At 45.4% G+C, this 13,706-nt stretch overlaps 1 protein-coding gene across 10 annotated transcripts in view; it reads right to left on the bottom strand.

Moving 5' to 3' along the window:
• BIN1 (bridging integrator 1) overlaps nucleotides 1–12,694 on the bottom strand; it is a 183,519-nt gene extending 170,825 nt beyond the window's left edge. For 2 of the 10 annotated variants that reach the window (XM_077449657.1, XM_077449659.1), the window contains exon 1: nucleotides 12,521–12,694. In XM_077449657.1, coding sequence (XP_077305783.1) covers nucleotides 12,521–12,601 — 81 coding nt within the window. In that variant the 5' untranslated portion in view covers nucleotides 12,602–12,694. The remainder of the gene's footprint in view (nucleotides 1–12,520) is intronic. The other 8 variants (XM_077449655.1, XM_077449662.1, XM_077449660.1 and 5 more) reach the window with 5 other exon arrangements.
• Between the last annotated feature and the right edge of the window lie 1,012 nt (nucleotides 12,695–13,706).

Here is a 13,706-nt window from a genome sequence, read left to right as displayed (position 1 = left end):
AAATATAAATAAAATGAATTAAAAAACAAAAAAAAAAAAAAAAAAAAAAAAAAAAAAATCGGGCAAACATTTTTTGTATGATTTTCGTATAGTGTGTACACAACTTTCCACAGCAGATTCCGAATTTTCATACAAAAATTACCAAAGGGACAAACTCCAAAATTTTTGTTTAAGGTGTACCGTTTTCGTACAAGAAAAAAATAAAAATAAAAATCTGAATAGCAAGACAACAAAACAAGCCTTTGTCGTACGAGAATATTCGTAAGCAACTATTATAGGAGGGCCAGACAAGAACCTGTCATTTACATTCCACATTCTTGGATGTGTCATCAATGGAATGAGCTGGATGTGCCGGTGTCAGGGTGCATGCAACATGTTGCAGATTGTCATGTTTTAACTCTATAAAGCCTGGTCTGGGTTCTTTTTTTTTTTTCTTCCTCCAAAGACATCCTACCCCCCCCCCCCCCCTCCAGGTGAGAACCTGTCAAAGTATTTGGTCAATTCATGCAGATACAGCAGATGCTTAGGCCCCTTTCACACGGACGGATAGAATGGTGCTTTTAGCTGCGGATTTTCTAGTTTTCTACCGCAGCTAAAAGCACACAATGCTTTCCTATGGCCCCATTCACACACAGCGTTTAGCCGCGATTTCGTTACATGCGGTTCGGTGCGAATAGAAAAAATAGAATTGTATGCGTCCAGGTGCGATGTAGCGCAGCTATAAGCACATAACCGCAGGTAATCGCAGTGTACTATTTCTCCTGCAGATAGCAGCGGCAACAAGGAAAGAAAAACAATAGGAAGCACATCAGAAATGGCAAGAATTTTCCAAACGCAGCTAAACGCAGACGCAGCTAAACGCAGCTAAACGCAGCTAAACGCAGCTAAACGCAATGTACAACTGCAAGTGAACGCTGTGCCAGGATTCTCTGAATTTCAAAATAACAAAACATGCTTTTGAAAGGGGCCTTAGTGTTTAGCAATTCTGCCTTGCAGCACTGGGGTCCTCCGTTTGACTGCCACTTGGGACACCATCTGCATGGAGTTTGTATGTTCTTCCTGTGCTTGGATGAGTCTCCTCCCACCACTCCAAACACATGCTGTTTTTGTTTTTTTTATTTGCACTATTATAAATTAAATGAACCATTTGTTTTTTATTAAATTAATAAATCAATAATAACTATAATAGTTATAAACTGTTAAATCATAGGTAATGGAATTTTCTTTCAAAATGTGGCCAACTGTTATTAAACAAAACTAATACAAATGTATCCAGAGTTACGAATTATCCGAAATAACGAATGTTGATCATAACGACTGACCCGATAAACAAAAAAAAATAAATAAAAAACTTTTCGGCGGTGCACAGGTCTAATGACTCCTGAGAGTTGATGCACTACATCTGCACATTCCAACCAAAGAATGGCAACCAATACATTGCGGAAACTTACCGCATTTATCGGCGTATAACACGCACTTTTTTCCCCTTAAAATAGGGGGAAAATCGTGGGTGCGTGTTATACGCCGATCCCCTGCCGATTGTGAGGCTTTGGGCCACTCTTGCCGGCTTTCGGACGTTCTCGGCAGCTCTTGCAGTCCCGCATGAGCCGGCGAAAGCGTCCAAAAGCCACCAAGATACAGGACATCCGGTGCTGTATGTCGGCGGTGCCATTTTTAAAGTCTGCAAATGACACTGGGACAAGGCTGCATTGACAGACACTGACAAGGCTGCATTGACGGACACTGACAAGGCTGCATTGACGGACACTGACAAGGCTGCATTGACGGACACTGACAAGGCTGCATTGACGGACACTGACAAGGCTGCATTGACGGACACTGACAAGGCTGCATTGACGGACACTGACAAGGCTGCAATGACGGACACTGACAAGGCTGCAATGACGGACACTGACAAGGCTGCAATGACGGACACTGACAAGGCTGCAATGACGGACACTGACAAGGCTGCAATGACGGACACTGACAAGGCTGCATTGACGGACACTGACAAGGCTGCAATGACGGACACTGACAAGGCTGCAATGACGGGCATTTAAAAGTTTTTTTCCTTAAAATTTCTTCCTAAACTTGGGGTGCGTGTTATACGCCGGCGCGTGTTATATGCCAATAAATACGGTACATACATTTCTTGTGCAAAGTGAAGGGAAAGGTTTAATGGGAGGAAAGTCTTCCCCAAGGGGTGGCAATCTACCCAGGTAGCAGTTCCTGGCACCCAGCACCAGTTATCAGCAATGCCAACCTTCTGGCAGGAGATTAAGAGATTCAAGGAATTGGGGAACTGGAAAAATGTCACAAAGTAATTAAATTATGAATTTGAGATAAGAAAGAAAAAAAAAGGGAAGAGCTTTCCAGGCCGTCCTCTTCACTCTCAAAGCATGTCGTCGCCAACAGTCGAATATTTCCCACACCATCCAGTGATGGCGACCTCCGTGCGTCTCTTTTGGCCGCTCCCATGTAATTCTTTCCATTCCCAAACAAATCATTTTTTTGTTCCATCAGAAGGCGAAGCGGAGCAGGTCACCCACATCTGAGCGCAGCTTTATTTTTATAATTCTTCATGTCTCGGCAGAAGAAGAAGGTGACGTCTCTGATGTGCACCGAAGTCAGCTGAAGGGCAGTTTTGCGGAGATGTCAACATTTTTAATTGGAGGACACAACGTGCAAGCGTTCTGCGTCCTCGGGGGAATCTTGGGAAAGTTAAAAACTTTTATGAGGGTGCAGCTATGCGCAGATTACAAACAACATTAGAGCGCGGCATCCAAGCCAAAAAATCCGTCCGTCCCAAAACTTTGGAGAAAGCCTAGACGGCTTGGTAATGAAATTAGCACATCACTGCAAGAGGCTTTCATCATGTTCTATTAACCATTTAAAGTGTTACTAAAACCACAGCAGGAAAATCAGTCTATATTTGCAGTAAAGAATGCTTGTTATACTTGCTGTGGAACCTAAGGGGTTAATCCTCTGCATTGTGTAAAAAGGCTGTTTTGCTCCTGTCTTCTCTGATCCTCCTCTTCTACTGTCCCCAATCCATCTCCTGTACAGAGTCCTGGAGTCACACTGCACATGCTCAGTTTGGTGTGCATTGCTAGAGAGGGTTTTTTTATTTTTTATTTCTTGGGAGGGTGCATGTGATCAGCACAGGGCCAATCAGCACGGTCCAGGAGGGTCAGGGGCCCTGCATAAAACACACACACACACACACATATATTGTGTGTGTAATTTTTTTATTGGATATGTTTTATAGCAGAGAAAAAAATTCTCAAAATAAATATTTTTTTTATTTTTTTTTTATTTATGTCTTCATAAATGTAGGCCAAAATGGTGGTGGGTGGAGTATGTACCCTGGGTGCTGCACTGACAGGGGCCGCCACTGACCCCATGCTCTAAGGGGCTGCGTGACCTCCCTGTCACACCTGAACAGGAGGGGAGGCGGGGTGGCATTTGCTAAAATTGACCAGCAGTATTAAATGCCCCAGCAGCTGCCTCGCAATGTGCTCCCTACCCTTCTTCTGTTGCCCAGCATTCTTAACCCCTCCCCCCCCCCCCCAAACCCCTGCAGGGCTGCCTCTCCCGCCAGCCACTGTGGGGGGAAGTTGACAGCCCACTTCTAGCTGTGTTTCCCGGAACCTTTGGCGTACAAACATGTGCAGAGGGGTGCAGAAGTGTGCTGCGGGGGAACAGAGACATGTTGGGGGGGGGGGGGAGGCGGTTTACATAAGTATTGGGTTGGGGGAGGGGGGGATATAGAGGGTTGCTGTGTGGGGTACAGAGGTGTGCTGAGGGTAGGGTTGCCACCTGTCCAGGACTGACCCGGGCAGTTTGAGTTTTGAATCATGTGTCTGGGTTTCAGGCAGACAAGATAGTCAAGACACGTCTGTTGCTATCCGGGGGGGGGGGGGGGGTGCAGGCGGCTGTCTGGAGGCAGGTTCGACGTTACTGGGGGGGGGGGTGGAGTTCAGGGCAATGATGTCAGCAAGAGCAATTTGGCTGCACCCTACTGTTGGCTGCAGCACACTATGCGTACCTCATTACTACTCCAAAAAGTGTCCCTGGCCACTAAAGTGTTTGGGTAAATTATTTGGGGATGGGGGTGATACCATGTTTTACCACACCAGGGGCCACCAATCCTAGTGACGCCACTGACAAGTAATGGTGTATCAATAAATAAATACAGATATGCAGGATATATTACCTTTACATCTACCTGGAGCTCCACTATAAGCAAAGAGAAAGGTGATAAGCAATCTTTTTTTGTTCCAACCTTATTCAGCATGGAGGGTGACAGCAGGAGAAAGATCTCCAAGACAGGTGGTGGTTAAAGCCACGGCTACGAAAGGTTATCAGCATTGCTCTTTGCACTGTAAACTTTGTGTATATACAGAATACAAAAAAAAAAAAAAAAAAAAAAACTTAATGGGTGACAGATATTTTATTACTTTCTTTTCTGTGGGTTTATCCAACAGGGCAAAAAGCGATAAATGTGCAACTACAACATCCTAATTTGCTCCGGCTATATGGATCTTCATTGGTTCCTATGGGGTTACTGTACTTTGTATGTTGCCAATTAACTTACCAAAGGAAATTAAAAAAAAAAAAAAAATAGGATACTACAAATCGCTTAACCATGTCAATACTGGGCGCTTTCACCCCCTTCCTGTCCTGGTTATTTTTCAGATTTCAACCCTGTCACACTTTGAACAATTGCGCGGTCATGCAACGCTGTACCCATATGGCATTTAATTATGTTTTTTTTTTTGCGTTCAAGGAAAAAAAAAAAAAAAAAAAGAAAAAGACAGAAAAATTTTCTGTCTCTTATAAAATTTTGCAATAAGTAATTTTTCTTCACTCATGAGAGAGCACTGATGGGCACTCATGAGGGGGCACCCATGAGGCTGCACCGATGGGCAAACCATGGGGCTGCACCGATGGGCACCCAAGAGGGAGTACTGATGATCAATACGGGCTGTGGAGATTGTCCCTTTACCATGATCTGAGATCAGCTGTGTCTGAAGGACACAGTGATCACAGAACGCACCGCGGTTCTGGGAGGACGACCATGGACATCTTCCAGGAACAGACCCCCCCCCCCCCCTTTCGCAGTCTTTCGGCTATAGCGCAGGTCTGAAGTGGTTCAATCGGTTGTAAAGCTTGATTCTTAAATTTTAGAAAAGTGGTTATACTTACCTGCTTTGTGCAATGGTTTTGCACAGACCAACCCCCGACCCTCCTTGTCTGGGATCCCCCGTTGGTGCTCTCTGCTCCTCCTCTTTTCCAAGTGCCACCATAGCAAGCCACTTGCAATGCGGACACTCCTGAGCCAGGCTGTGTGGTTCCATAGACTCACAGCGCAGCTCGGCCCCCCCTCACAAGATTTGATTGACAGCAGCAGAAGCCAATGGCCTCTGTGTCCTGTGAAGAGGGGAGGACAGCTGCTGCAGATGGGACAGCGCTGAAACAAGAGAAGACTCAGATGAGTGTTTAAGGTAGGGCTACTGTTAAAAGGTTTTTTTACCCTAATGCAGAGAATTCATCAAGGTAAGAAAAAAATAAAATAAAAAAACAAAAACACATTTGAATTTAGAACCATTTTAAAGCGTATCTAAAGCCAAAACTTTGTTTTGAATAGTGTTGACGGTTTAGGATTTTATTGCTGGGTACAAGTAGAAGAGGCACAAGGTCTATTATTACTCAGTGTTGTGAAGGACCAGCTTGGTCAAGTTGACTCACATGGTCTATTGTGGAGCCCAAATATGTAAAAAGCAGTAAGGGCGCCACAACAAAGAGTGAGAGTCCAGAATGCCTATTAACGGATTAAGAGGATAATAAATCCAGCAGGTTTCAGGGGTTGCAATGGTCTCCCCTCTCCAGGACTTGAACATTTCTGAGAAGCAAGATCCGGACGGGGCTGCCGAACTTGTTCTGGACCAAACATTCTGCAAATATTACAAAATCAGTTATTCATGCCTTGGATCCTCCAGCCCAGCTCTCAATTTTTAAAATTTTTCAGGCCCTTATAAAGGGGCGCCCTTGGACCCCCCCCCAAAAAAAAAACTTTTGCTCCCTTAGTCCATAAGTCATATAAAAAAAATATTTATTGCTGGCTGTGTCCTATTTTGGAAGATTTACCCTCTCTATGTCCTGAAAGTGAGGGACAATCCAAAATGTTTTAGTTCATATGCGAAAATTTAATAAAAAGGTGAAATCTTCTAATAGGAACACTTGCCCTCTGGATAATGGTCTAAGTGGGGATTTGCCTCAATTTGGAGATATTTTGGAGATTTACTATCACATCCCGTTGTCTACTTGACAAGGAAGTGCAGTTTTTTTTTTTTAGTTTTTTTTGTTTTTTTTTATGTAAGCCTTTTAAGTAAAAAACTAAATGTTTTGGCTTTAGGACTAGCTTACTGACTGTTGAGGAACCAGTTGGAAGTAATCAGAGGTTTGGTAGAGGTAGAGGTTTTACGATTTTAGACTTTAAGGTCTAGAAGGTAATAGGGTGGTTGTGATCATTTCTGGAAATGAATAACTGTCCTTTGTGTTAACATCTTCTTTCCTAATAACATTGGCAACGATTCCTATTTTCCAGGATTCATATTTAACCACCAGGCAGTTAGCAGACCTTGGCCAAGGACCAGTGAACGCTCAATGATCAATAACTACAATGTACCGCTTTAGTATGAATTTTTTTTGTGATTTTCTGTGGTTCATCTGACCATGGCTCAGCATTACAGGGTGTGCAATGACCAGGAGGCACTTATGAGGCTAGAAGCACCAATGCCTAGAACAGCCTTTTTCGACCAGGAAGCCTTCAGGTTTCTTCAGGGGTGCCTTGGCAAAATACCTAAAAATTGCCCAAACAATGTATTAAGCCGGTGGGTGGATAAGGACTGCCATTTAGTTAAACAAAGCCACATTGTACACCATTACATCCTTTAAGGCACTGGCTTCCTGTCAACCAATTACGGTACATTGGTGGTTGATAAGGGAGACCTCGGGATCCTGCGCAGCATCCTTGTTTGCCCTTCCCCTGGCCCTCTCTATCAGCACCTGGGACACATTGGCTGAGTGAGGGAGAGGAGCTGAGGGAGAAGAGAAACACTGGATTACTAGTCAGTACCAATGGGCAAAGATGCATTTGCTTTGTAGAAGTAAATTACCTCCAATGATGGGTGTCCTACGTGTGTGGATGTTGCTGCATTATGTAAAACTATTAGTTTTGATTTTTACATTTTAGAATGGGGTGCCCTGAGATTGTCTATAATTTTAAAAAGACTGAAAAAATAAAAATAAAAAGTTGAGAAACACTGGCCAAGAAAACAGCATGGCTTTCATAACTTAGCAATCAGATCACAGCAGTGAGGCCTACCATTCATGCAACAGCAGTCTATCATGGTCATTAAGGCACCCAACAGCCATCCAAGGCCAGCCGTCAACCCAACGGCCCGCTGCTGACACAATGGCCGGCCACCAATCCAACAGATGCCATTTTCCTTAAAGCAGGACTCTGGGCAAAAAAACTTTTTTCCATGTTCTCTTCCCTGATCTCCTACCCTCACCAACAAGGTTTGCCATGTTCTTCTGAGGTCTGTAGTTCCTCTGCAATAGCCTGTTAAAAAAAAAAAACGTTATTGCCTGTGGATTTCCGGTTTGTAAGACCGTTGGCGTCTATCCCTCTCCTCAGCCAGCAGTCTGACACGCCCCCTTGTAGTCCTTTGAAAGCGAGCAGGGACTTGTACTTCCACCTGGCTCACTGAAGTGGGCGGAGGGGGTCTATGCCGCCCATAGAGGTGGTGTCCTCCTCCTGTGCTCCGTCTTCCTCCTCCCTGCCATCACCGCTCCCGTCCTCCCCGCCACCACCTCCCGCCATCTGTCTCAAGTGCGGGGAGAGTTACAGATCATCGGGATGACAGAGCGCATCTCAGGCTAATAGGTCTGTATGTGAGAACACCACTTGTGGTACAGCCCCGCCTCCCTGCACATTGGAACAATGCGCTCAGCGCTGTCTATCACAATTCCGTGCAGGGAGGTGGCCACGAGCGATGTTGTCACATACAGACCTATCACCCCGAGATGCGCTCTGTTATCCTGATGATCTGTAACTATCCTCGCTCTACAATGATGGGCACTGATAAGCGGCACTGGTGGTGGTCCCTGACATTCGGCACTGGTCCCTGACATTTGGCACTGGTGGTGATCCGACATTCGGCACTGGTTTGCTTTCATATTAAAATGCTTTGCATTTATAAGGCTGTAACCTATCATACCGTGTGTTATGTATGGCTTGCTGGCTGCAGAATGAGGGGTATGATTTATGTTGAAGTGGGCGAGTTCACATTTAAACACCTTGCATACCTCCCACATTCACTCCCATCCCAAGGATTCATGGGAAATGTAGTCTGATTACAGTTAGAGAGAGAGAGAGAGAGAGAGAGAGAGAAGAGGATATGATGCAATCACTGTTCTAAGAGATCCTCCCTCCCAGAAAAGATGATGCATTTTTTTAATCACAGAGCTGACTTCCTGAAAATTAAATCAGACATATCTCTTAAACAGAAAGAAATTTCACGAATGTAATAACTGTTTAGTGTTTTGTGGGGGGGGGGGGGGTGTACTAATGGGGGATTTTTTGAAAATCCAGGAGTTCTGCTTAATTCCCCCTTTGGGATTATTAAAAATATTCAGAATTTTATTTTTAAAAAAATATTTTATTGTCCATAGTATTCTGTTGATCATGGAAAACATCCATTCCATTTGTTGATAGTGTGGTGGGGCTGGAGTTACAATAAGAATCATTACTGTAGTCTAACTTTGTTACACAGTAAGTCGAAGGAGATACATCAGTTGGGTCATTTCTAGCTACAAATTCAAATGATATATAGATATATATATATATATATATATATATATTATACACATTTATTATTTTTTTCTTCAATATCTACCATGTAATATCAATAGCAATTTATAGCTGCCTAGATATGTATCATAACTTCATAAGTATCCTTGTGGCCAACTTCCGAAACTGCAAAGGTGACATCTCCAAACCTTCCAGAATACAAAGAACTGCCCAAGACTCACCTTGAGATTGGACCATCACTTATTCCACAAAATCTCTATCTAACCTTACAAATCACCGTTGTACATGAAATAAAGGCAAAATAAAACCGTACAACCCCCCCAGCACTGTGAACATGTGCTAGGCAAGCTCCAATTTAAAGAGCGCTACAGGAAACATTTGTTGCTCAGGATTCCAGCGCATGCAATGTAGTGTCTTACAAGAGCACAGAGATTATAAATAGAATGATGAGCCTCAGATATCCATTCCTCCAAAACCATCTGTGACCTCTGATCCGCTTCTAACGCACGCCTGACTCAGACCTCCTGTCATACATCAATCACAGTGGCCAAGGTATATCGACGACATATTCAGAGGCAATGGACAATGCAATGGTCAAACAGAACAGGCCAAAAATCAATATGGAACCACACAAGCACGCTTGGCGTTGTTTAGCGTCACCCTTCATTAGCAATAGAGCAACATTTAAACATTTTCTTTAATGCAAAGATAGATAAAAGAGGACTATTAAAATTATAGGCAATAGATGGAAGATAGAGAAGACAGATAAGAAAAGAATTATATGAAAATGGAGCAGAAAGTTTAAAAATGCTTCTGTGATCACACCATATATTAATAGTAACAACACCACATTCTAATTTCTGTCTACGCAGCTAAGCATAGAGGATATGGAAGATGTCTGCGAGGATTAGATGAGCAGGGGGATCTCCTGTGGCACTACAAACACCAGCAGAAGTCACTGGGATTTGTAGTGCTCAAGCAGCTGAACAGACAGTGCTGGCCTAAACCTTCAAATTTAGCATAGCAGGGACATTACAGAGATAGACTGCTGAAGAGGTCACTAAGCCTGCTACCCTCATGACAGCATGGCCACGCTGGGGCTTGCAGCTCCTCAGCAACTTCATGGTAGCCTTCCCAACAACCGCAGAGAAAGCCGTCAGTGTGACTGCAATCTTATTCCCAGGGCAGCCTGGAATTTACAGTTCCCTGACAGCTGACTCTTGGATGGCATGTTAGTGCGCAGGAGGCTATAGAGGACAGTGAAACCTCCACTCTGCAGGGCAAGGCAGACTCTGTCGTCCCCCATTAGCTTTGCTGATTCTGCAGACCTTTGATCTTGTCCATAAACAGGATGGAGGAGCCTGCCTGTTCCTGCGGATATTTGCAGTTATTCCCCCATTAGCTTGATGCCTCCTCCATCAGGGACTGGTAGATCCCTAGCTTCTATATGCTTCCTCCAGCAGGGACTGGTAGATCCCTAGATTCTATATGCTTCCTCCAGCAGTACCTGGTAGATCCCTAGATTCTATATGCTTCCTCCAGCAGGGACTGGTAGATCCCTAGATTCTATATGCTTCCTCCAGCAGTACCTGGTAGATCCCTAGCTTCTATATGCTTCCTCCAGCAGGGACTGGTAGATCCCTAGCTTCTATATGCTTCCTCCAGCAGAGACTGGTAGATCCCTAGCTTCTATATGCTTCCTCCAGCAGGGACTGGTAGATCCCTAGCTTCCATACGCTTCCTCCAGCAGGGACTGGTAGATCCCTAGCTTCCATACGCTTCCTCCAGCAGGGATTGGTAGATCCCTAGCTTCTATATGCTTCCTCCAGCAGTACCTGGTAGATCCCTGGCTTCTATATGCTTCCTCCAGCAGCACCTGGTAGATCCCTAGCTTCTATATGCTTCCTCCAGTAGGGACTGGTAGATCCCCAGCTGCTATATGCTTCCTCCAGCAGTACCTGGTAGATCCCTAGCTTCTATACGCTTCCTCCAGCAGTACCTGGTAGATCCCTAGCTTCTATATGCTTCCTCCAGTAGGGACTGGTAGATCCCTAGCTTCTATAGGCTACCTCCAGCAGGGACTAATACAGCTCTAGGTTCTAGATACAGTCTCCAGTAGGGACTGGTGGATCCTCATCTCCTATGGTCCTACGCTAGCAGGTCTAATAGATCCCTAGCTTCATGGTGTCCAACGGTGACTGGTAGACCCCTAGATTCTAGATACTCCCTTCGGTTGGGACTAGTGGCTCCCCAGCGTTTATATTCCTACTCCAGTGGGGACTGGCAAGTCCCTAGGTCCTAGATGCTTCCTTTTGCAGGGACCATCAGATTCCTAGCTTCTAGCTGCCCCCCCCCCCCCCCTGAACAGGGATGGGGAGCTCCTCAGCGTCTAGGTACCGTCACAAGTAGGAACTAGGGGTGCACTAGCTTCTATATTCCTCTTTCAGCAGGGACTGGTGCATCCCTAGCTATCCCTTCCCAACAGGGACTAGTGGATCCTAGGCTTCTAGATGCACCCTAAACAGGGATGGGAGCTCCTAGCTTCTAGGTGCCTTCTTAAGCACGAACTAGTGGATTCCTAGCTTATTTATTCCTCCTCCAGCAGGGACTGGTGGGTTCCTAGCTCTTAGATGCCTCCTCCAACAGGGACTAATGGATCCTTGGCTCCTGGTTGCCCCCCTGAACAGGGATGAGGAACTCCTCAGTTTATAGATGCCTTCTCCAGCAGAAACTAAAGGATCCCTTCCTTCTAGATGCCCCCCCCCCCTTCCATCAGGGATGGAGAGTTCCCCAGCTTGTAGATGGCTCTTATAGCAGACACTAGGGGGTCCCTAGCTTCTAGGTGACCCCCCCTCCCATTAGGGACAGAGAACTCCCAAGCTTGTAGACCGCCTCCTCCAGTAAAAACTAGGGGACCCCTGACTGATGCCCCCCACCCCCTTCCTAGCTCCTAGATGCCTCCTCCAGCAAAGACTAGTGGATCCTTGGCTTCTAGATGCCCCTCTGAACAGGGATGGGGAAATCCTTGGCTTCTAGATGCCTCCTCTAGCAGAAACTAGGGGGTCCCTGCCTTCTAGATGCCCCCCGATCAGGGATGGAGAGCTCTCTAGATTGTAGATGCCTCTTCCAGCAGACACTAGTGGATCCCTAGAGCTTCTAGATGCCTTCTCCTGTATAGAATGCTGGTGGATCCTCATCCCCTGGATCTGTCATCCCCATACACATACACATTCTGCCTAATCTACAGCTCCCATGAGCTGGGTGCCTCCTCCAGCCGGGACTGGCAAATCCCTGGTTTATAAAAGCCTGCTCCAGCAGGGACTGGTAAATCCCTATCCCCTGGATCTGTCATCCCTCATACACAGGCTTCCAGCTCTGCAGCTTTCTATGAGCTGCATGCCTCCTCCAGCAGCAGGAACTGGCAGATCCCCATAGAGCAAATGACTGGTGGACCCCCCATCCCCTGGATCTGTCACCCCCACCCCATACCCAGGCTGCAGCTTCCCCTGATCCGGGTGTCTGCAGAGCTCTGCCCAGAAGCTGCCAGTGGATGTTGCCTGTCATGACGCTGCACTGGCAGATCTCAGAGGCTCTCTGGAGCTGTCATGTCCCTCTTCTCCTCCCCAGCAGCAGCCTTACCTTCTCCTGAGCCCTGGTCAGCTTCTTCTGCACATTGCTGGCTATCTTCCCCGCAGAAACTCCCTTCCCCAGCTCAGCCATCTTGCCTTCCCTTTAACTGGACGTCAAATAATCAGATCAGAAGCAGCAAGAAAAAAAAAAACCCTCCTGGCAGAAACAATGGATATACTGCCCCTCCTGGGGGCAGGGACAGCCTTTTAAAGAGACAGTGCTCAGAGCAGGCAGCAACTCCTTAAAGGGGCAGGCAGAGGAGAGGAGTCCCAGGGACACAGGAGGGACATCTGTTCAGGGAAGGATCAGAGAGGGCTGGGTGGTAATATAATGCCCCCCCCCCCCCCAGCCCCCTCTGCCATGGCAGGATTAACATGGAGGGGGATGTAGCTGGAGATTGGCTGAGGACTCCCTGCACACCAGCAAAGAGATACAAAACAATAACAATAAAACAAATAGAAACATTTGTATCAGAATGACAGGACACAATAATAATAAACAAATAGAAATATTTGTATCAGTATGACAGGACACAATAATAATAAACAAATAGAAATATTTGTATCAGTATGACAGGACACAATAATAATAAACAAATAAAAACATTTGTATCAGAATGCCAGGACAGGCAATACATTGTATCATTATCATTCTTAGGGCTTCTTTATGCCCCATACACACAATGAGATTATCGGACGAACGATCGTCCGTTTTTTATTGCGTGCTAATTCTCAGATCATATCTGATGAGTTTACTAAAGTCACCAAAATTCCCGCACGACAGAAAAAGAAAAATTCGGAAGTGATGTCATAGTGTTGTAATGCATTTGTATTGCGCTTTCGAACGATAGCTGTACTGATTAAAGGAGAATCATACAATCTGGCATCGTACGAAAAATTTTTCCATGCATGTCCGATAGAATAATATCGGATGAACTGTGCTGATCGACTCTCGAAAAAGCTATGTACAAACGATCCGATTATCATGCGATTGCGGCATTTTCCGTACGATTTTCTGGTAGTGTGTACGGGGCATTACACTTGCTTTAAAACATGGCTTCGGTCGCACTTTTTTTAAACGGGTTGTAAACCCTCGTGTTTTTTTTTTTAGCAGAAACACAAGATCCCCAGCTTTCCCTTTGACAGAATGGCGATCTGCCTTGTTTACATATTCAGATCGCCGTTCTGCCTCTCTT

The sequence above is a fragment of the Lithobates pipiens genome, unplaced genomic scaffold, assembly GCF_037356315.1.
Source record: "Lithobates pipiens isolate NorthernLeopardFrog02 unplaced genomic scaffold, aLitPip1_a1.2 Scaffold_22, whole genome shotgun sequence".
Lineage (NCBI taxonomy): Eukaryota > Metazoa > Chordata > Amphibia > Anura > Ranidae > Lithobates > Lithobates pipiens.
This window is presented reverse-complemented; position numbering and strand designations above follow the sequence as displayed.